Here is a 24,967-nt window from a genome sequence, read left to right on the forward strand (position 1 = left end):
GTCAGACATAGACATGCTGATTTAAGAAAAAAATTGAAGTGGTCTCTTAATTTTTTCCAAAGCTGTATAATAGATGATGTGGTCACTCACTGTCCCTCAGGGGTGTGTGTGTGTGTGTGTGTGTGTGTGTGTACTGTGCTGCCTGTGTGTGACTCTCTGTGCTCCCCAGTAAGTGTCGGGGTCTGAGAGGCAGTTAAACTAGGGGATGATTTTGTTCATTCTGGTGAATTCTCTCTCTCTCTCTCTCTCTCTCTCACTCTCAAATTCAAAAGTTGCTTTGTTTGTATGATAAATATTAACATTTGTGTTGCCAAAACATTGATACAGACTGTGGGAACAAATCAGAAAATAATGAGAGAAATAGACAGATAGAAACAGATGAACATGCAGTCAATAATATAATCAAGAAGAAACACGAGTGATGAAATTAATACAAAAACTAACAGTAGAATTCTACACAGAGTAGAATAGTGTGTGTGTGTGTGTGTGTGTGTGTGTGTAAGCATTGGGATCTGAGAGCTAAACAAAAGTAGTACGTGGCTGTGGAATTTGCCAACTGCGCGCGAATGCTTGGGGGTGTGGGGGCAATGCCCAAATTTTGAAATTTGCATGCCTTCTGCTGCGTTCTCAGATCATAAATTATTGACCATTTCCATGTAAAATACTTGCAAACTCTGTCTGAAATTTCCCTCCAGACATGTGTGCTTGGTTTTCTCAGTGACCCTCTGTAGAACGCTGCCTGGCTCTGTAATATCACTACATGGTGAGCTGATTTGGTGTGTGTGTAATGGACGTGGTGTGGTATTGTGTATAGTTTTAATTTCAGCATAAATATTTGCACTTTGTAAGTATGAAGCCTCAGCTAAGCGACCAAACACCTGTCTGGGAACTGAGGCACTCCGGGTCACTTCTGGATATGAAGATAACAATTCTTAGATATGAAAATATTAATTACGATTTATATGTACAAACCTGCAGAAAACATTCAACTTTATATTTATTTGGCCCCACGGAAAGTTTTAGTTTTTCTTCTGTGGCACTTTGTGAAAACCGAGTGAAATCATCTGCAACAATCACCAAATGCATCTTTATCATCTGCTATGGTGTGGTCACATGGTCCGGCTCAGCCAATCGGAACATGAGAATCAATCAATGACTACAGCGTCGCTTCTGGTCGTGCTAGACCCGAATTGAAGACACTTTCGTGGTGAAATAATTGGACTTGCACCAAATCATGGGCAGCGGAGACGATATATAAATCGTTTGAATATTGAAAGGCAAGTTTTTATTTTTTTCTGGGATTGAGTAGCCGGCGCAGACCGTCTGTGTAGGCGGAGAAAACCATCGGTCGCCGGTGCTTGTGGGCATCTCTGGAGAGGCAGTTCATCTAGGGGATGATTTTGTTTATTTTGGTGAAGAATTCTCTCTCACTCACACACACACACACACACACACACTACGACTCCCAACCGTAACAGTAATACTCATCAGGATGGCGAACTGGTGGAGTTTTTCGGCTGAGTCATGGGCTCTAATTGCGATCCTCATCAGCCTCATCCTACTGTAAGTACCATTTCACATTTCACTTTATCTCACTGTGAGTGACAGAAAATAATGAAAGAATTGTGAAACAATTAAGCTGTTTTACATTTCACACTCAAACTGTCTCACAGTGTGTAATCTATTTAACTCTATACGCTTAACGCTATATATTTAACTTCATATATTTATCTCTATACTTTTATATTTATCTCTATATGTTTAAGGTTTTGATTCCATACACCTTAACTCTGTACATTTAACTATATATAACTATGTTTAAACCAATATTTTTTAATTATGTCAATCTATATTTAACTCTACAAATTTAACTCTATCATGTATAACGTAACGTAAGGCACTAATTTAGAGTAAAGTCAGCAGCTGCTGTGACTGTGAGTGAGCAGGTGAAGTTTAGGTAAAGAACTAAATTAAAAGCAGTAAAATATTTAAAAATGCAACAATACTGTGGTTCCTGTTCATAGTTTACTCACCACTGTATTTTAATAAAAACAACTTGGTGATTAAACTTTCTTCATGATGTTGCCATAGCAACAGTTCTACGTGATGGACAGTAAATCATGTAGTGTGGTTAAACACTGCTATCATGTCCTTATCGGTATTTTTAACCTCTGCCTCACAATGGTTTTCTGTTTATAATGTTGATTTATATCAAGTATAAACTGTCATAAACTGTAATGTGTCGTTTTCAGGTATGGGTACTGGCCGTACAGTTTCTTTAAGCGTTTGGAAGTTCCTGGTCCTAAACCGGTACCATTTTTTGGAACCATGTTAGCGTATTACAAGGTGAGTTGATATTATATCGTATGCATTATCCAATAAAAGTTATATTCAATAATTGTTATTTACAGACTATCTTTCACTGATTTTAGGGAATACGTCATTTTGATCTGGAGTGTTTTCAGAAGTACGGCAGGATTTGGGGGTGAGTGTGTTAAAGTCTGGATTCACTTTCGCTGTAACCCCAGTGTTCTCTAACGAACTCAACTGGTGCAAAGAAAGCTGTGTGATGTTGTGAAAGTAACGTTCCTGCAATGTTCTGAGAAAATGCAGTGGAAAAGGACTGGCTTCATGAAGTTTTTATAATGTTACTCGCACAACGTTCCAGCTAATGATCTGGGAATATTAACGATAAGTTTATGTTGGAATTTTTTTGTTTTTAGTGAGAGGTTATATTATTTCACATTTAAGCGCTGGACCAATGAGGTTCCTGAGCGCATGTTGAGTATAAGGGGGTGTGTCAGATGAACCCCCCACTGAGAGGTGTGTATCGTTTAATCAGAAAACCACATGACTGACAGACAACGCCTCGGTTGTGAGTCACGAAAAGATTCATTGTCCAGTCTCATTCAACAGAGTTCACTAGCGCCACCTACAGCTCAGAGACATGTATAGCAGGTTTTAATTTCTACACCACAGCAGTGTTCTGACACTTTACAGGATTATTTGCAGAGATTTTACACAATGTTCTATTTTAAAGTAACTGTTATGTAATTTTTTTGTGCGTTTGTTATTTGGTGTCTACTCTTCTTATTCTCTCTCTCTCTCTCTCTCTCTTTCTCACACACACAAAATCAGTGTACACTGTCCCAATCTTCTGAATAGCCAATTAACTAACACTTTCCTAAATCACATGTTTACTGTTTAATGTTCATGGACAATGCTTTGTTTGTTTGTTTGTTTTTAATTTGTGAAAAAAAATCACAAAATAAAAATAAAATGGTTCTGGTTCTACAGTACATACGACGCAAGACAGCCGGTCCTCTGTATCATGGACACAGACATCATCAAAACCGTCCTGGTTAAAGAATGTTACTCTAACTTCACCAACCGCAGAGTGAGATTACACACACACACACACACACACTTAATACTTAGAGACAATGAGAGAGAGAAAGAGAGAGAGAGCTGGACTGATGGAGAGAAAGACAGACAGGTGGACAGGGGTGTACACAGTTCCTAGTAGCAAAAGAAAAGAAAAATTTGGACTGAAAACCAAAAACTGTGCTGAAATTATTTGTTATGAATGAACATTTTAGACTGCTGCATGAATTTGTTATTCCTGACATTTTTAAAAGTGTTACATTAACACATTAATAAATTCTTAATTGATAAATTACAGTAATAAAACCTTACAAAGTAATAAACAAGACATTGACAAATCTGTTCTTTCAGCAGCAGAAAACCAAAGTGATTATAAATACTAATAACATCAAATCTAAAACTATTCAATCTTTAACTGTGATTGATTTTAATGTATAAAGGTTTTTTGCTCAGAATGTCCGTGTCACTGGAAGTCTGGATGACGCCATAGTCTTCACTGAGGATGAGGACTGGAGGAGAATCAGGAGAATTCTCTCTCCATCATTTGCCAGCAGCAGACAGAAGGAGGTGTGTGTGTGTGTGTGTGTGTGTGTGTGTGTGTGTGTGTGTGTGTGTGTGTGTGTGCGTGTGTGTGTGTGTGTGAACCCAACACCATTAAATTCCTCTTAACTGTGAAACACACACTTTTCATTTCTTCTTAATGATAATGTTAAAGTATCCATGACTGCATCCTCACTATTATTCTATGGCTATAGTCAGGCAAGGATTATAATCATGAAATAATGACCACAAAAATGATGGTTAATCTCCACAAATTGAGAGGCACATTATTTATTAAATTACATCAGGCCAGGCCTGATGAAATACACCAAGGCAGGATGAAATGCATGGAGCAGGAGAACGAGCTACAGCGCACAGGATCTGATCCTGGTGTTCTAACCCTTTTGCCTTCAAAAATAAGCTACTGGAGGACAACCACAGCGGCAGCCTCAGGTGCTCAGCTGAGGAAATGAACACCTTTCTGCACACCACTCTAAGCAATCCAGAGAGAGACCAAGAACTTGAGCCACATCTGGCCCTCATAAGCCCACAACCGCCAACGGTGGAGTTTGCCATGAGGGAGCCTAGCTTGACAGAGGTTCAGGAGGTGGTCAAAGGAGCAAGATCAGCCTCTGCCTCAGGTCCAAGTGGAGTTGTATATACAATTTACAAGCGTTACACCTTTTTAAGATCTGAAGGGTGATCTGGCGCAGGGTAAGGGTAGCTAACCAGTGGAGCTGTGCAGAGGGAGTCTGGAACCCCAAAGAAGAGAATTCAATGGCCATCAGTCAGTTTAGATCCATCTTGCTGCTAAATGTGGAAGGCAAAACATTCTTCAGTGTCTTGTCACAATGAATAACCGAGTTCCTTCTGAAAAACAACTACATTGACACTACTGTCCAGTAGGGTGGGATCAGTGGAATGCCTGGCTAGTTGGAACACACTGGTGTAGTCACATCTTATCAGAGGCACAAGAAGGAAAAGGGGAGCTAATGATAATGTGGCTGGATCTGGCAAATGCTTATGGATCAATACCACACAAACTCGTTGAGCTTTCACTGCATCAACATGTTCCCAGCAAAGTTAAGAACCTTGTATTGGACTATTACAACAACTTCAAGTTAAGAGTCACCATGGGTTCTGGTACATCAGACTGGCATTGGCTTGAAAAAGGCATCATAACAGGCTGCACCATCTCGGTCATCTTTTTTGCCCTTGCCATGAACATGCTTGTCAAGACAGTGGAGTCCAAATGCAAAGGTCCCTTGACCAAGTCTGGAGTCTGACAGCCTCCCATAAGAGCCTTCATGGATGACCTTACTGACACTATAACATCAGTCCCAGGCAGCAGGTGGATTTTTCAAGGCCTAGAGAAGCTCAGCACTTGGGCAAAGATGAGGTTTAAACCAATAAAATCAAGGTCTCTATTGCTGAAGAAGGGGGAAATAGTGGACAAGTTCCCATTCTCAATTGCTGGAGCCACCATCCTGTCCATTACAGAGCAGTCAGTCAAGAGCCTCATGAAAATCTTTAACTGCAGCCTCAAAGGCACTGCTTGCATCAAGAAAACTAGCGAAGAGTTTGGAACCTAGCTCACCAAGGTGGACAAGTAGGGCCTGCCATGGAGATTCAAGGCCTAGATTTGCCAGTACTCAATACTACCCCAGATCCTGTGGTCTCTGCTGGTGTATACAATAACTAGAGCATTTACAATAAAAATATGAAGAAATATAAAGTTAGAAAATAAGAAAAATATTAAAAGAATATGTGCAATGAATTATTTAAATGACCAAACTTGGATGGCTTTTCCAAAAGCATTGTAGCACAAAGATCATCGTTAAATGGTAGAGCGAGCATCACAATGAACACTCTCTCCTAGTTAAGATGCTCTTAGTGTTAAGAGGCTTTTGGGAAACCCACCCCTGTAGAGTATGTGTAGGAATGTCTCATCTCGTCTCGTCTTCTTCCGCTTTATCCAGGACCGGGTCGCGGAGGCAGCAGTCTAAGCAGGGAAGCCCAAACTTCCCTCTCCCCAGACACCTCGGCCAGCTCCTCGGGAAGAACACCGAGGCGTTCCCAGGCCAGCCGAGAGACATAGTCCCTCCAGCGTGTCCTGGGTCTTCCCCGGGGCCTCCTCCCGGGGGGACATGCCTAGAACACCTCCCCAGGGAGGCGTCCAGGAGGCATCCGAAAAAGATGCCCGAGCCACCTCAGCTGATTCCTCTCAATGTGGAGCAGCAGTGGCTCTACTCCGAGCTCCTCCCGAGTGACTGTGCTTCTCACCCTATCTCTCAGGGAGCGCCCAGCCACCCTGTGAAGGAAACTCATTTCAGCCGCTTGTATCCGCAATCTTGTCCTTTCGCTCATTACCCAAAGCTCATGACCATAGGTGAGAGTCGGAACGTAGATCGACCGGTAAATTGAGAGCCTCGCCTTTTGGCTCAGCTCCTTCTTCACCACGACGGACCGGTAAAGCGACCGCATCACTGCGGAGGCTGCACCGATCCGTCTGTCGACCTCACGCTCCATCCTTCCCTCACTCGTGAACAAGATCCTGAGATACTTAAACTCCTCCACTTGAGGCAGAACTTCTCCACCAACCTGGAGAGGGCAAGCCACCTTTTTCCAGTCGAGAACCATGGCCTCGGACTTGGAGGTGCTGATTCTCATCCCAGCCGCTTCACACTCGACTGCAAACCGCCCCAGTGCATGCTGAAGGTCCTGGTTTGAAGAAGCCAACAGGACAACATCATCCGCAAAAAGCAGAGATGAAATCCTGTGGTTCCCAAACAGGATTCCTTCTGGCCCCTGGCTGCGCCTAGAAATTCTGTCCATAAAAATTATGAACAGAACCGGTGACAAAGGGCAGCCCTGCTGGAGTCCAACATGCACTGGGAACAGGTCTGACTTACTGCCGGCAATGCGAACCAGACTCCTGCTCCGTTCGTACAGGGACCGGACAGCCCTTAGCAAAGAGCCCCGAACCCCTTACTCCCAAAGCACCCCCCACAGAATACTACGGGGGACACGGTCGAATGCCTTCTCCAGATCCACAAAGCACATGTGGACTGGTTGGGCAAACTCCCATGAACCCTCGAGCACCCTATGAAGAGTATAGAGCTGGTCCAGTGTTCCGCGACCAGGACGAAAACCGCATTGTTCCTCCTGGATCCGAGGTTCGACTATTGGTTGAATTCTCCTCTCCAGTACCCTGGAGTAAACCTTCCCTGGGAGGCTGAGAAGTGTGATTCCCCTATAATTGGAGCACACTCTCCGGTCCCCTTTCTTAAAAAGAGGGACCACCACCCCAGTCTGCCACTCCAGAGGCACTGTCCCTGACCGCCACGCGATGTTGCAGAGGCGTGTCAACCAAGACAGCCCCACAACATCCAGAGACTTGAGATACTCAGGGCGGATCTCATCCACCCCCGGTGCCTTGCCACCGAGGAGCTTGCATACCACCTCAGTGACTTCGGCTTGGGTAATGGACGAGTCCACCTCTGAGTCATCAGCCTCAGTCTCCTCAGTGGAAGACATGACGGTAGGATTGAGGAGATCCTCAAAGTATTCCTTCCACCGCCCGACAATGTCCCCAGTCGAGGTCAACAGCTCCCCACCCGCACTGTAAACAGTGTTGGCAGAGTACTGCTTCCCCCTCCTGAGGCGCCGGACGGTTTGCCAGAATTTCTTCGAGGCCGACCGATAGTCCTTCTCCATGGCCTCCCCGAACTCCTCCCAGTTCCGAGTTTTTGCCTCCGCAACTGCCCGAGCTGCAGCACGCCTGGCCTGCCAATACCCGTCAGCTGCCTCGGGAGTCCTGGAGGTTAACATGGCCCGATAGGACTCCTTCTTCAGCTTGACGGCATCCCTTACTTCCAGTGTCCACCACCGGGTTTGGGGATTGCCACCACGACAGGCACCGGAGACCTTGCGGCCACAGCTCCGAACAGCTGCGTCCACAATGGAGGTAGAGAACATGGTCCACTCAGACTCAATGTCCGCCGCCTCCCTCGGAAGCTGGGAAAAGCTCTCCCGGAGGTGGGAGTTAAAGACCTCCCCAACAGAGTGCTCGGCCAGACGTTCCCAGCAGACCCTCACCATACGTTTGGGCCTGCCAGGTCTGTCCAGCTTCCTCCTCCGCCAGCGGATCCAACTCACCACCAGGTGGTGATCAGTTGACAGCTCAGCCCCTCTCTTCACCCGAGTGTCCAAGACACGTGTAGGAATGTGCAATAAAAAATTACAGAATGAAGAACACGTCATGAAATGTGCAACACAGAAATCCAAGAGAGGAAGTGCATTAATGTAATGCATTAGGTGTGTGTGTGTGTGTGTGTGTGTGTGTGTGTGGGAGGGTGGGCAGAGTCAGTGTGGGTCTCTAACCTGATTAATGAGGCCAACTGCAATGGGGAAAAACCTGACCTTGTGGCATGAGGTTTTGGTCCTAATGGACTGCAGCCTCCTGCCAGAGGGGAGTGTCTCAAGAAGTTTGTGTCTGGGGTGGGAGGAATCTGCCACAATCCTTTCTGCCCTCCTCAGGGTCCAGGAGAGATGGAGAATTGAAGCTGATCACCTTCTTGGCAGAGTGAATGATGCACTGCAATCTACCTTTGTCCTTGACAGCATTGTACCAGACAGTGATGGAGGAGGTGAAGATGGACTCAATGATGGTGGTGTAAAAGTGCATTGTCATTGTCTTTGGCAGGTTGAACTTCTTCAACTGCCACAGGAAGAACATACTATGCTGTGCTTTCTTAGTGAGGGAGCTGATATTCTTCTCCAACTTGAGGTTCTGTATGATGGTGGTGCCCAGGAAGTGAAAATACTCCACAGAGGTCAATGGGGAGGGTGTGGCAGAGCTCCTCCTGAAGTCTGCAATCATCTCCACTATCTTTAGAGCATTGAGCTCCAAGTTGTTTTGCTTGCACCAGGACACCAGATGGTCAATCTCCCACCTGTAGGCAAACTCATTCTCATCAGAGATGAGTCCAAGGAGGGTGGTGTCATCTGTGAACTTTAGGAGCTTGACATACTGATGACTGGAGGTGCAGCTGTTGGTGTACAGGGAGTAGAGGAGAGAGAGGATGCAGCCTTGGGGGGGGGATCTGGTGCTAATGGTTCAGGAGTCAGAGATGTGTTTCCCCAGCTTCATGTGCTGCTTCCTGTCAGACAGGAAGTCAGTGATCCATCTGCAGGTGGAGTCAGGCATGCTCACCTGGGAGAGCTTGTCCTGCAGAAGAGCTGGGATGATAGTGTTGAAGGCAGAGCTAAAATCCACAAACAGGATCGTAGCATAGGTTCCTGGGGAGTCCAGGTACTGGAGGATGAAATGGAGTCATGTTGACTGCATCATCTACAGACTTGTTGGCTCTGTAGGCGAACTGCAAGGGGCCCAGGAGTGGATCAGTGATGTATTGAAGGTAGGACAGCACTTCATTACAACAGAGGTCAGTGTGACAGGTCTGTCATTGTTAAGTTCTGTGATCCTTGGTTTTTTGAGGACAGGGATAATGGTGGAGGATTTGAAGCAGGCTGACACATGGCATGTCTCCTGTGAGGTGTTAAAGATGTCTGTGAACACCAGAGAAAGCTGATCAGCACAGTGCTTCAGGGTGGATGGAGAGACAGAATTGGTAGCTGTGACTTTGAAGAGGTTCAGCTTCTTAACCAGTCTGTTAACATCTCTCCAGAATGGAGAGAGGTTGAAGCTGTGGTGGGGGAGGGGCACTTCCAAGGTATGACATTGTAGAGAGGTCCAGGCTGCAGCTGAGGTGGTGGACAGGAGCTGGTGTGTGGAGTCACAGGGATGATGTCAGGACAGTCCCATCATCTTTCAAAGCAATGGCAAAACTCTTTCAATTGGTTAGCCAGGTGCAAGCTGTTTACAGAGTGGAGGGCTGTAGGTTTGTAGTTTGTGATCTGTCTGAGCACTTTCCAGACAGTTACAGAGTCACTGACTGAGAACTGGTGTTGGAGTTTCTCAGAATAGGTTGTATTTGAGGGCGGCACGGTGGAGTAGTGGTTAGCGCTGTCGCCTCACAGCAAGAAGGTCCTGGGTTCGAGCCCCGGGGCTGGCGAGGGCCTTTCTGTGTGGAGTTTGCATGTTCTCCCCGTGTCCGTGTGGGTTTCCTCCGGGTGCTCCGGTTTCCCCCACAGTCCAAAGACATGCAGGTTAGGTTAACTGGTGACTCTAAATTGACCATAGGTGTGAGTGTGAATGGTTGTCTGTGTCTATGTGTCAGCCCTGTGATGACCTGGCGACTTGTCCAGGGTGTACCCCGCCTTTCGCCCGTAGTCAGCTGGGATAGGCTCCAGCTTGCCTGCGACCCTGTAGAAGGATAAAGCGGCTAGAGATGATGAGATGATGAGAGATGAGGTTGTATTTGGTCACATGACTTTTGCTTGCAAGTTTACTTCCAGTGAAGTGGTGGTCAGGCAAACCGATTTGGCTGCCTATGCAAAGAGCTACTGTCTCCAACTATTTTTGTAGTTTAGAGGCCAAGATATCTCCAGAAATTTGTTCTTTGCAATGGAATAGATCCTTACACATTATCAAAGAAAGATTTTTCCTATGAGTTGGAAAATTATCCATCTGTTGAGTTCCCTGACACCTCAAACTACTTGGTGCTGCAGACATCATTCTACACAGACACGCAGATGAAAACCTGGAAGAGCATGGAGGAGTACAAATACAAAAGACTTTATTGGATTCCCGAACGGGATCTTCATATCCAATTTACAATATAATGAAGTAAGTGTGTGTGTGTATATATATATATATATATATATATATATATATATATATATATATATATATATATATATATATCCTATTTACAATTCAAGAAATCACCAAATCGACTCATAAATCAATAATAAACCTACAGTTAACTATAATTATTGGTCAAAATACTGCCATAAATTCCAATATACAAATATTAACTCATAAGCCAATCACTCAGCAAGTGTTGTCTCAGCTGGCACTTAAGAGGCTACTCCCTGGTGCAAATCCTGGCCAGGATCCTAGCAGGATCTTACCAGGATCTTGTACAGGATCTGAAATATAATCCTAAAGGATCTTGTCCAAGATCCTACAGGATCCTGGACAGGATCCTGTAGGATCCTATAGGATCTTGTACAGGATCCTGTAGGATATTGGACAAGATCCTTTAGGATCCTAACCAGGATCTTGTACAGGATCCTATAGGATCCTGGTAAGATCCTACAAGATTTTGTGAAGGATCCTACAGAATCTTGTACAGGATCCTACAGGATCTTGTACAGGATCCTGCAGGATCTTGGACAAGATCCTTTAGGATTATATTTCAGATCCTGTACAAGATCCTGGTTAGGATCCTGGTAAGATCCTGCTGGGATCCTGGTAGGATCCTGGCCAGGATTTGCACCAGGGTATGCATACTTTTAGATGAATTACATTATTATGAAGGTTATTTTTCAACCAAACATGCTGTTGATTGTACTAGGTTTCATAGTTGAATAAATATGGAACACTGCTCTTTATAACTTTATTCAAGCAAACTAATGAAAACTGTAACTCTGAAATATTATCATGGAATAGTTAAAATTGTCTTCCATATTCACATTATTATGGTTTGTTGAAATAAAGGTCATCATATTTAGCTATATTTAAACCCTAAATCACATATAGTATGTGTGAGCCCTCTTCTGCTCTTGTACAGAAGGATATTTATTTAAGTTTAAAAAAATCTCGCAAAAAAACTTTAAATGCACTATCTATTCAAGAATTTAGGGCTAGCAAGCCTTGTTTCCATGCTACCCTGAATTTGCTGAATCAGAGTATTGGGAATTCATTCGGCAAGAACCTACTCAGGATCCTGTTGGTATCCAGTTAGGATCTTATTCAGGATCCTACTTAGGATCTTGTTAAGATCCTACAAGAACATACCCAGGATCCTGTTGGTATCCAGTTAGGATCCTGTTCAAGATCTTGTTTAAGATCCTACAAGATCCTACACAGGATCCTGCTGCAATTGAGTTAGGATCTTATTCAGGATCCTGTTCAAGATCTTGTTTAAGATCCTACAAGATGCTACTCAGGATCCTGAAGCATTTGAGTTAGGATCTCATTCGGGATCCTACTCAAGATCTTGTTTAATATCCTACAAGATCATACTCAGGATTCTGAAGCATTTGAGTTAGGATCTTATTCAGGATCCCACTCAAGATCTTGTTTAAGATCCTACAAGATCCTACTTAGGATCCTGAAGCATATGAGCTAGGATCTTATTCAGGATCCTACTTAGGATCTTTTACAGGATCCTGATACTTTTTAAGATCTTATACAGGATCCTGTTCAAGATCCTATCACTTCCAAGATTTTGGCTCCTTCTAGGATCCTATTTAGGATCCTGCACAGGATCTTATATAGGATCCTATTTCTACTTAGGATCTTAAATAGGAATGTAATCCTGTGCAAGATCCTATTTCTACATAGGATCCTATTCAGGATCTTAAATAGGATCCTGTTCCTATGTAGGATCCTATTCAGGATCCCATTCCTAAATAAGATCCTACCAGGATCCTACAGGATCTTACAGGATCCTGTGTAGGATTTGCACCAGGGCTGTAGAGCAATTCTTTATCTCATCGGGCAACGAGTTCCAGATTTTTGCACCTCTGTAAGGAAACGAGTTCTGAGCTAGAGCAGTCCTGCACTTAGGGAGGTGCAGCGAGTCCCTTTTTCTGGTGTTGTAGTCGTGAATTTGCAGTCTCTTGTTGAACATGTTGCACAAATAGCTAGGTGCTAATCCATTAAGGCACTTGTACATTTGCACATCATCTGAGATGAAGACAATCCACTACAGGAAGAAGTTTCAACTGTTTGAGTGTTGGCTGAATGTGGTCAAATTTCTGCTTTCCTGAAAGAATGCGGGCAGCAAAGTTCTGGACTAACTGAAGTTTGGAGATATTATGCTTACTGGTACCAGCCCATATGGAGGAACAGTAAAACAGCTTGGAAAATACAAGTGAATTGATTACAGTGAATAAGGTGGAATGATCAAGAAGATGCTTGATTCTGCTAATCTGCTAATAATGCCAACTTTCCCATGAGACATGAAACAAGAGTGTCCACATGCTCCTTAAATGAGAGTCCTTTGTCTAAGATCACACCTAGGTCCTTCAGAGTCTTCTACCTTCAGTTCCTCTCTGGGAAAGTCATTGCAGGAACCAAAACTTGATTCAACATTTTGCTTGATCCAAAAATGCAACATTTTGGTCTTCTCTGGGTTAATGCGTAGGCAGTTAGAACAACACCACGATGCCACACGCAGTAGCTCTTTCTTGAGATCAGCTAAGCATCATCCATAGTATTCCGCGGGAAGGATAAATACAACTTTGAGTCATCAACATATTATTCCGCATTGCTGGTTTTGTATACAAGGGGAAGATCATTCAGGTAAAGATTGAAAAGCAGTGGTCCCAAAATAGAACCTTGCGGGATGCCATGCTGGATAGTAAGGGCACTTGACAGCATGCTATTAATACACACATGCTGCTGGTGGCCAGAGAGGTAGCTACTAAGCCAGGCCAGAGCATCATCAGACACGCCAAGGTTGGAAAGTTTTGTAAGCAGAGTCTCATGATGAATGCTATCAAATGCCTTGCTAAGGTCTAGCATCAACACACCTGTCAGTTTCTTTTCATCAACCGCTTTATAAAGGTGGCTAAGAAAGAATATGCCAAGAGTTTCCATGGAGTGAAGCCATTTATTACCACTTTGATGGACCGACAACTTATTGTTCAATGTAAGGAAATGTACCAACTACTCATGCGCAATTCACTCTAACACCTTTGACAGGACAGGCAACAAAGAGAGAGGTCTGTTATTGCTGGCCACCTTGTGGTTGCCATCTTTAAAATGGGCAACCACCTCAGCCTGTTTCCAGTCCGTGGGAAAGATCCTGGACATCAGAGAGGTGTTGAAGAGACTTGTGATAACAGGTAAGATGTGCAGAAGGCAGGACTTAATAACACCCGTGCTGACCTTGTCAAAGCCTGGTGACTTGTTAGATGACATACTAGTAATGATTTCCTGACATGCTCAGGAATGACTTGCTTGAATGCAAATTTCGGTGTGGAGTCCTCCACAGAAGCTGCTGGGGCTAGAGAATGTATCTCTAGAAGGTGCAAATCAAAGTCCATAGCAAACTGTTCTGCCTGCTTGGCAGCTTTGTTGCCGACAGAGATAAAGAACTGATTAAACTCATTGGCAACATCAGAGCAGTTGCGAGAGTATGACTGTGTAGAGCTTCCTCCTCCTGGGTTCAGGCAGCGATGCACAGTTTTCCATATAGAAGACTTGGTTTGCTTATTTGAATTGATCTCATTTCTGACAAACTCTGACTCAGCCTTAATGATCTTTGACTTAACTTCATGATGTAATACTCTATATGCATCCCAGTCACTGGGATGAGAGGTCTTGTGGGCACGTTTCTGTAAGGCATCACGTTGGGACATAAGGCCTTTGATCTCAGGAGTAATCACATAAGATTTCCTATACTTAACTGTAAAGGTTCTTAAAGGTGCATGATGGATGCAGGACATTAAGAAACAACTTATTGAAGGTAGATAACTGATCATCAGTATTGTCAAACTGGTTAATAGTGTCCCAAGGGACATGTGAAATATCTGCATTAAAAGCTTCACTGTCAAAGTTCTTACCGTATAACTGTGCATTGTAATGACTGCTGGTCGAGATTTTGGGAGCTTCAAGTTGAGTACACTGTACACTAGAAAGTGATCACTTATTTTAATTTGTAGGACCCCACTGTGTTTTATGAGTTCTTTTCTGTGGACAAGGATGACCTCAATCAGCGATTTGGTAGTTTCCATCACCCTAGTTGAATCAGTGATGAGCTGACTAAGATTCAAGATGGAGCACATGTCTTTCAGGGTGCGAGACTCAGGCTTGTCAGCCAGGATGTTACAGTTAAGGTCACTGGTTATTATGATTTCCTTTCCAAGTAGGGTGGCCTGGGGGTCAACAACAGCAGGAACAAAATCATCTGTGAGGCAGGTCAAGAGGATGTCCGGGGGTCTACAGTGGTGCTTGAAAGTTTGTGAACCCTTTAGAATTTTCTATATTTCTGCATAAATATGACCTAAAACATCATCAGATTTTCACACAAGTCCTAAAAGTAGATAAAGAGAACCCAGTTAAACAAATGAGACAAAAATATTATACTTGGTCATTTATTTATTGAGGAGAATGATCCAATATTACATATCTGTGAGTGGCAAAAGTATGTGAACCTCTAGGATTAGCAGTTAATTTAAAGGTGAAATTAGAGTCAGGTGTTTTCAATCAATGGGATGACAATCAGGTGTGAGTGGGCACCCTGTTTTATTTAAAGAACAGGGATCTATCAAAGTCTGATCTTCACAACACGCATTTGTGGAAGTGTATCATGGCACGAACAAAGGAGATTTCTGAGGACCTCAGAAAAAGCGTTGTTGATGCTCATCAGGCTGGAAAAGGTTACAAAATCATCTCTAAAGAGTTTGGACTCCACCAATCCACAGTCAGACAGATTATGTACAAATGGAGGAAATTCAAGACCATTGTTACCCTCCCCAGGAGTGGTCGACCAACAAAGATCACTCCAAGAGCAAGGCGTGTAATAGTCGACGAGGTCACAAAGGACCCCAGGGTAACTTCTAAGCAACTGAAGGCCTCTCTCACATTGGCTAATGTTAATGTTCATGAGTCCACCATCAGGAGAACACTGAACAACAATGGTGTGCATGGCAGGGTTGCAAGGAGAAAGCCACTGCTCTCCAAAAAGAACATTGCTGCTCGTCTGCAGTTTGCTAAAGATCACGTGGACAAGCCAGAAGGCTATTGGAAAAATGTTTTGTGGATGGATGAGACCAAAATATAATTTTTTGGTTTAAATGAGAAGCGTTATGTTTGGAGAAAGGAAAACAGTGTATTCCAGCATAAGAACCTTATCCCATCTGTGAAACATGGTGGTGGTAGTATCATGGTTTGGGCCTGTTTTGCTGCATCTGGGCCAGGACAGCTTGCCATCATTGATGGAACAATGAATTCTGAATTATACCAGTGAATTCTAAAGGAAAATGTCAGGACATCTGTCCATGAACTGAATCTCAAGAGAAGGTGGGTCATGCAGCAAGACAACGACCCTAAGCACACAAGTCGTTCTAACAAAGAATGGTTAAAGAAGAATAAAGTTAATGTTTTGGAATGGCCAAGTCAAAGTCCTGACCTTAATCCGATCGAAATGTTGTGGAAGGACCTGAAGCGAGCAGTTCATGTGAGGAAACCCACCAACATCCCAGAGTTGAAGCTGTTCTGTACGGAGGAATGGGCTAAAATTCCTCCAAGCCGGTGTGCAGGACTGATCAACAGTTACCGCAAATGTTTAGTTGCAGTTATTGCTGCACAAGGGGGTCACACCAGATACTGAAAGCAAAGGTTCACATACTTTTGCCACTCACAGATATGTAATATTGGATCATTTTCCTCAATAAATAAATGACCAAGTATAATATTTTTGTCTCATTTGTTTAACTGGGTTCTCTTTATCTACTTTTAGGACTTGTGTGAAAATCTGATGATGTTTTAGGTCATATTTATGCAGAAATATAGAAAATTCTAAAGGGTTCACAAACTTTCAAGCACCACTGTATATGCGAAACAGATGATCAGAGACTTTAACATTTTGTGTTGCAAACTCAGCCAAAGTTGTTGGAAGCCACTAGCAGATGTAGCCATAAGATCACAAAGTATTTTCACTTCCAAGGTGTTTCGTATATACACACAAATGCCCGTGCCAGCACGCCCCTCCCAGTGCAATCTGATGAGCCTATAACCGTCATTGTTGATTTCCTTGTTTTTCACAGATGAGTTGAGCCAAGACTCAGAAATAGAAAACACATCAAAATCACCCCCAGTTATAAGATTGTGAACTTGATGGAAATGTGCGTGGTTTTTCAGTGAGCGTATGTTCAAATGAGAAATTGATAGTGCCGCTGTCCACAAATCTGATTATTTTGATCTGTACGGCCCAATGCCCTTGTTGGTTGAATGCTTACGGAAGTGAAATTATGGAGGAGATTGTTTGTTCTGCAGACATCAACCGCATTGTTGACAAACTGAATGCATGGATCCTTTATTGCACGATGATCATTAGAGTGGTTTGTGATTCGAGTAGTTATCCTTAACACAGATCCAGTAGATGGCCCAGGCAGGGGATGTACATCTCTGCTTAGTTTGTTCACCATAGCCATGAAGTTAAAGGTAGCATCAAAGTTAAGATCATTTAAAAAAAAAAAATTTGTGCAACTTTTTATATGTGGCTGAGTTAAAGATCTGGGGATCAAGACACTACAAGATAAATGCTGTATTGTTTATGCCCAGGTAAGTAGGAATTTTTGGGCTTTTTGTACTCATCTTTGTTATGAATGCTACAAGTTTTAGTATTAGGTGTAAACAAACCACAGCCACTCCAGTCTCAATCCTCCCTGCTCTTCTCTTCCAGATAAATCATTCACAAAGATCCACAGAAACCCCTTTAAAGATCTGGGGATTGGTGAAACAGGAGAGAGAAGTTATCACAGCTCTCTGTAACTGCGCGGCCAGGGAAGCAGTTTTGTGCTGTTAACTCATGAGCTCTGCTTTTGTGTTTACATGGATTGTCTCAATTATCTTATCTCTCTAGTTCAGTGTAGGAGCCAAATCTACATCATCCTTGTAAATATTGCTAGGACTTCCTGATAAATAAAGTGAAAACATATGTGTTAGTTTACAATATGGCAACCACAATCAAACAGTAAACAAAAACATATCTGAGAACTTAAGCATCTCCGGAACTTCAGGTTAGTTGTCCTTTGTATCCAAAGAAGACTTGTTGTGTTGTATGATTCATTTGTGGCTTCTCATGTGTCTCTGCAGTCCAAATCTGGAAACACAGAGTCTTGGAACAGATGAACCACTGGAATTTTGATGTTGTGACAGCTGTTGAATGTGCTCTGTGGTGTCTGTCTTGTGCCTCAATGAGTCTCTGCTGCCGTTTGTCTTCAATTTGTGGAGGCTGCATGGGTCAGTGTGTGCCAGCGACTTCTGTCACTAGCTGCGGCCTTCAGTTCTCTGGGCTTGATGTCGTACCACTGGAGATTCCCCTTCAAGGTGTCCTTGTATCGCTTACATGGATGACCTTGCTTCCTTCTACCATCCACTAGCTCACCATACAGCAACTGGCAGGGGATGCAATAGTCTTCCATCCTGATGATGTGTCCCACCCAATGGAGTTGAGATTTAATCAGCATGGCTTCAATGCTGGCGCTGTCTGCCCTTTCTAGGACTTGCAGGTTGGTGACTCTGTCTTGCCATCAGATGCCAAGCATGGAGCAAAGAGCATGCATGTGGAAGCTCTCCAGTTGTTTGATATGTCTGTGGTACAGACTCTAAGTCTCGCAGCCATAGAGGAGGGATGTCAGGGCAACAGCTCTGTACACTTTTAACTTTATGGAGAGCTTGACACCACACTGGTTAAGTACCCTGTTGTGCAGTCTTCCTAGTGCCTGGCTTGCCTTGCTGATCCTGGAGGTTATCTCTTGGTCCAGTGATCCATCATTCGAGATGATGCTTCCCAAGTACTTGAAGTTATCAACGTTTTTAAGCAGTGTGCCATCGATGCTGATGCTTGGGTCCAGTGAGACTGAATCTAGAGCTGGCTGGTGCAACACCTCTGTCTTACCTAGGCTGATGGTAAGGCTAAAAGCTTTGGATGCCTCAGAAAACTTGTTGAGCATTGTCTGCAGGTCTCTGTTCTTATGTGCCAGGAGGGCACAATCATCAGCGAAGAGGGCTCCCTGTATGAGTCTCTGGAGGCATTTGGCCTTAGCATTTAGGTGCCTGAGATCAAAGCGTGAGCCATCCAGATGATATCTGATGTAGACACCCTCCTCCATGTTCCAAACAATATGTGACAGCATGCAGGTGAAGAACAGGTTGAAGAGGACAGGGGGTAGAACACAGCCCTGTTTCATGCCATTTGTGATGGTGAATGCTTCAGAGGGGTCACCACTGCAGAGGACCTGCCCTGTTATGTCATCATAGAGTAGCCGGATCATCTTCACGAACCTGGGAGGGCAACCATATTTTTCCAGCACTGTCCACAGGGCCTCTCTGTTAACAGTGTTGAAGGCCTTTGTCAGGTCTATAAAGATGGAGTAGAGGGCTTTGTTCTGCTCAATGCATTTCTCCTGCACCTGTCTCATGGTGAATATCATGTCCACAGTGCTGCACCCTGGTCTAAAGCCACACTGCACCTCGGGGAGGTTTCTTTTGGAGACAGTGAGTCTGTTTAGGAGGATGTGAGCGAGGATCTTGCCTGCAATTGAGAGAAGCAATATACCTCTGTAGTTTCCACAGTCGGCTTTGCTTCCCTTGTTCTTGTAGAGGGATACAATAAGAGCATCATGGAAATTCTCAGGCATGTTCTCCTCAATCTATATGCTTTTGCAGAACATCTTGGAAAGCCTTCAGAGCATTTGGGCCCACTGCTTCGTAGACCTCAGCTGGAATGTTGTCTTTTCCTGATGCCTTGCCAGAGTTTATGGATGATATGGCTTTTTCTATCTCACTGACTGAGGGCGGCATATCCAGTTCTTCAAGGACAGGCTGTTGAGGGATCTGTTGAAATGCTGTTGGTTCGACAGTTGAGGGCTGGTTGAGCAAAGTGGAAAAGTGCTCAGCCCAGAGTTTTCTCAGTCCTTCCTGGTCTTTGATCAGGAATGATCTGTCTGAGGACAATAGTGGAGAGCAGCCTGATCTTGTTGGACCAAAGACTTGCTTTAGGGCATTGAAGAACTGCTTTATGTTGTGAGTGTCGGCATAGAGCTGAACTTCCTCCACCTTTTCCTGCCACTACTGGTCCTGCATTTCCCTCAGTTCTTTTTGCACCTTGGTCTGCAAGTTTTTGAACTTGTCTTTCTTTGATATGGACAGAGGATCATTCTGCCATTCGGCAAAGGCCTTGTTTTTCACATCCAGGGCAGTTCTAATGGGACCATGGTTCTCATCAAACCAGTCTTCGTGTTTCCGGGCTTTGGGAGCCAGCACTTCTTTTGCAGTGGCTGTGCATGTATCTTTGAATTGAGCCCACTTGTCAGTATTGGAGCCAGTGAGGCTCGTATCCTCAGGAAATTTCTCCTCTAGTGCCTTGTGGAAACGAATGAAGCCAGATGGATGTTTCAATTTTGCTGTGTCAAAGGACCCCATCAGAGCTTTAGGGGTCTTGCGGTAGTGGGGAGCGACAGGCAGGTTGAAGACTGCTCTGACCAGCCTGTGTTCTGTCCAACACTCTGCTCCTTGCATTGAATGATCCTGACATCCTGCAGGTCATGCTGGCAAATGATAAAGTCAATCATGTGCCAATGTTTGGATATGGGATGCATCCAAGTGGTTTTGTACTCATCCGCAATGTGAAACATGGTGTTAGTGATGCACAGGCCATGCTCAGCACACATGCTTGCTGTTCAGTTTTCCCACACCATGCCTCCCAAGCATACCGTCCCAGCTCTGGTAGTCCTGTCCTACCCTGGCATTAAAGTCACCAAGGATGACTAGCTCGTCACTGGCAGGGGTTGACCTGATGATCTGGTCCAGGTCTTTGTAGAACTGCTCCTTGGCATCATCTGAGCTTGCAAGAGTTGGTGCATACAGTAAGCACTAATGATGGTAATGTGCTGGGACTTCGAGAGCGGGAAGTGAAATTTCATGATGCACTCATTAATGCCAGATGGTAGTGATGTTTTTCAATAGCGCCGTTTTCACTGCAAATCCCACTCCATGGATCCTGTCCTTGCTGTCAGGTTTTCCTTTCCAGAAAAAATGTATTCACTTGCATTCTGTCTCAGAGAGCCCTCATCTGCAAACCTTGTCTTGCTGAGTGTAGCTATGTTGATGTTGTAATGATGTAGTTTGATCACCACTAATGCTGTTCTTCTTTCGGGTCTAGAAACCCTAACATTGTCCATCAAGGTATGGCCATTCCATGCTCCAAAGATGAGTTTCTTTTGATTTGTTTTTCTTCACAATGTTCAACCGCTATGAAGGATGATCTGCCAGCTGTGGTATGTTGGCCAGATTATCAAGGGCAAGCAATGTCTGGGGTACCTTTTCTAAGCCCCTCCCTCCTGTGAGGGTGGGCAGTGCTGTCCTAAAGAGGCTGAAATGTCAGTTGTTTTCAACTCACTCTGTTGTCCACATTTTTAAGCGACCAATGTCCAGGGCTGCCTGTGTGCAGGTTCATGACTACTACTGCCAGTGGTCACCTCTACCTGTTGCTTCACCACTCCCCCATCACTGCAGGACTTGAGGAAATTTGAGATGAAAGATCAGAGATGAATTCACACAATGGAACCTGTGCGTAAAGTTGTTTTAAAGTGGTAGAGCCGTTGCACTGGGGCAATCCCACTCACTCAGCCAGAGAGACCTTGACCCAGTGGCATGGAGAACCATTATGCCTGGAGACCTCCCGAGCTGCAGTGGATGACCAGGACTCCTTCCGTGCCTCACCCTGCTCTCAGCATTCCACAGTGCCTGCTGGAACTGCCTTCCTAGCCATTGAACCTTCCTGTTGGTTTCATCTGCCCAGTCTGCCGGCACCAGTCTTTGCATGCAAAGGGTAGGTAATCTGTAACTCACCGAGGGTTTGAGACCCATCGGTTACCCTCACCCGGTTTAGCCAGCCTGTCAAAGCTGTTGCCCAGGGTGTGGCTGCTGTTGCATGCAAACAGCTACGGGGAGCCACTGGTGAAAGCTGGGCATCAGGTGAGGACCAAATACGGATGAGTTGTTCCGAAGAACACAACAAGCCTTCCCTGTAAGAGGTGCTACCTCTCCCTGACACCCCATACACCCCTCCTGAATCACAGGCTTGCTCATTGGGGATAAATTAAGGATAAAATTAGCTCATGTTTAAAGTCTTTAATTTTCTGTAAAGCTGCTTTGCAACAATGTCTATTGTTAAAAGCACTATAAAAATAAACTTGAATTGACCTTGTCTCATTTATGTTGTGACCAGCATTGCCAGCCATAACAGCTTTGCTAAAGCTGTACCTTGACTCTTTAAACCTGTCCCTGTCCCCACTCCTAATAAACGCACCGTATCATGATGTAAACCACAGTAATTCAATAACAAAAAAAATCTACAGCCTCATCACTCAGTGAGGGACAAAACTGTGGATTTGAACACTAAATATACTGAAGCGTTCAGACAAGTTTAAAGACTTTTTAGGAACACTTTGTCAGAATTCACTGTGTTTATAATTAATAATGTGAGATTTCTATTTTATGTGAAATATATAAAACTAAGTTTATCTGTTTTATGTTCTGTTAATTATTCCTACAGTTAAACAAGGAACTTGCATTGTTTTTATCTCTTCTTCTCAGTTTAATTTAGTAAATTATGGTGATACACTTACATTAGATGCATGTATGAATACTTCACCCTGTTTGAGTGGCCATGCATGACGTCCTGATGTATAAATTGTATGAAGTATGAATTGGCCTTTAACTGACAACCTGTTTTTGAAACATGAAGCAAAGAATATTCAATGCTTTCTGAAGGAGGTACATCCATGTTGATTGATAGATATAACCAGTTGGCCAATGCATACACAGGAACAGATGTTTTCAGACTGGCAGTGTATGGGGTACCTGTGCATGTCCAACCTTATTGGGGTGTGATGCCTAGAGAGTTTGAGGCACCTGATTCAAAATCTGAGGAACACAGACTTCAGTGTCTGTGTCTTCCTCAGATCATCTCATCTCATCTCATTATCTCTAGTCACTTTATCCTGTTCTACAGGGTCGCAGGCAAGCTGGAGCCTATCCCAGCTGACTACGGGCGAAAGGCGGGGTACACCCTGGACAAGTCGCCAGGTCATCACAGGGTGCTGAATAAAATTCACAGATATTTTTAACACAGTGGGGCTGATGGAGGTAGTGAAACCTGCACACGTAAATTTAACGATTTAGTCAACTTTACACTTTTTGATTTATTCTTTTCTCTGTCAGGGTTATCAATATTATTCCTATGAGCATGGCCAAGGTAGCTTATTATTTACCATCAAACTAATGCTTAAAAAAAAGCTCTCATCAAAATGTATCCATGCTGAGTTGACCATCTGTCTATCTGACCAAATTGTCAACAAAAGGTTCCACAAAATAACCTTGTCATACTTGAGTTACTTTGCAGTCCTATATTCATTTTTAGACTAATAATGTCTTTATTCACTAGATAAAAAATACATATCAAATGTAACAATATAAATGACAGAAATGCCTAAATATAAAACCTACATCAACTTGTACTTAAAAATTAATCTATTAAAAAACTATTCCTAAAATGTGCTGTGCTTATTCTTAGATTAGATAGAACTTTATTGATCCCTTTGGGCAGGTTCCCTCAGAGAAATTAAGATCCCAGCAGCATCATTACAGGATAAACAGAGAATAGAACATAGAGAAAAAACTTCTAGATAAATTAAATTAAGTATTTACATATACAAATATAAAAAGAATAAGATATGGAGAAGAGAGGAAGGGGGGAAAGGGGGCCAGCAGGAGAGATATTGCACTTAATATTGCACATTGTCTGGTATTGCTCATTGTTAGGCTAGGCTACTACTCCTTCCCGTCCTCTGTCCTCCTATTACCCTTCCTCCCCCCCCCCCCCAGAGAGGAGTTGTACAGTCTGATGGCGTGAGGGACAAAGGAGTGTTTAAGTCTGTTCGTCCTGCACTTGGGAAGGAGCATTCTGTCACTGAACAGGCTCCTCTGGTTGCTGATGATGGTGTGCAGAGGGTGACTGGCATCGTCCATGATGTTCAGTAGTTTGTCCATAGACATCATCTCTGCCACCATCACCAGAGAGTCCAACTTCATGCCGACCACAGAGCCGGCCCGCCTGATCAGTTTGTCCAGCCTGGATGTGTCCTTTTTGGATGTGCCCCCCCCCAGCACACCACAGTGTAAAACAGGACACTGGTGACCACAGACTGATAGAACATCCACAGGAGTTTCCTGCAGATGTTAAAGGACTGCAGCCTCCTAAGGAAGTATAGCCTGCTCTCTCCCTTCCTGTACAAATGATTGGTGTTGAAAGTCCAGTCCAGCTTGCTGTCCAGCCATGGCCCGAGGTACCTGTAGGAATCCACAGCCTCCACCTCGACTCCCTCGATCAGAACTGGTCGTGACCTTGGTCTGGACCTCCCAAAGTCAATGACCAGCTCCTTGGTCTTCGAGGTGTTGAGCTGCAGATGGTTCCTGTTGCACCACACAGCAAAGTCCCTCATCAGGCTCCTATACTCCTCCTCTCTGTCGTCACTGATACACCCAATGATGGCTGTGTCATCGGCGAACTTCTGAATGTGACACAGCTCTGAGTTGTAGCAGAAGTCCGCGGTGTACAGAGTGAAGAGGGGCCAGCACCATGCCCTGGGGTGCTCCAGTGCTGCTAATCACAGTGTCAGACGTGATGTCCTTCAGCCTGACGTACTGCGGCCTGTCGGTGAGGTAGCTGGAGATCCAGGTGACCAGGCAGGGGTCCTCTTGCATCCTGTTCAGTTTGTCCTGAAGCAAAAGGGGTTGGATGGTGTTGAAGGCACTTGAGAAGTCTAAGAAGAGGATCCTCACTATGCGGTTTCCCTTATCCAGATGCAAGTGGCTCGGCATAGCAGGTAGAGGATGACGTCTTCCACACCAACACCTGCCCGGTACGCAAACTGCAGACAGTCCTGGGCATGTTGTACCTGGGGTCTGAGGAGGCTGAGGAAGAGTTACTCCAACGTCTTCATCAGATGTGAAGTGAGTGCCACCGGTCAGAAGTCGTTCAGCTCGCTGGGCCGATTCTTTTTGGGAACTGGAATGATACATGATGTCTTCCAGAGGATGGGCACTCTCCTCAGCTGCAGGCTGAGGTTGAAGATGCGTTGGAGTGGTTCATCCAGTTCAGCAGTGCAGGTC

General features: G+C 44.2%; 1 protein-coding gene across 1 annotated transcript in view; it reads left to right on the plus strand.

Annotated features, from left to right (window-relative positions):
- Nucleotides 1–1,492: 1,492 nt before the first annotated feature.
- The window catches only part of LOC132866523 (cytochrome P450 3A27-like), a 65,670-nt gene continuing 42,195 nt past the window's right edge, over nucleotides 1,493–24,967 (plus strand). The window contains exons 1-5 of the mRNA XM_060899346.1: nucleotides 1,493–1,563; nucleotides 2,253–2,346; nucleotides 2,433–2,485; nucleotides 3,298–3,397; nucleotides 3,838–3,951. Of these exons, the coding sequence (XP_060755329.1) occupies nucleotides 1,493–1,563; nucleotides 2,253–2,346; nucleotides 2,433–2,485; nucleotides 3,298–3,397; nucleotides 3,838–3,951 (432 nt within the window). The remainder of the gene's footprint in view (nucleotides 1,564–2,252; nucleotides 2,347–2,432; nucleotides 2,486–3,297; nucleotides 3,398–3,837; nucleotides 3,952–24,967) is intronic.

The sequence above is a fragment of the Neoarius graeffei genome, chromosome 18 (genome assembly GCF_027579695.1).
Source record: "Neoarius graeffei isolate fNeoGra1 chromosome 18, fNeoGra1.pri, whole genome shotgun sequence".
Lineage (NCBI taxonomy): Eukaryota > Metazoa > Chordata > Actinopteri > Siluriformes > Ariidae > Neoarius > Neoarius graeffei.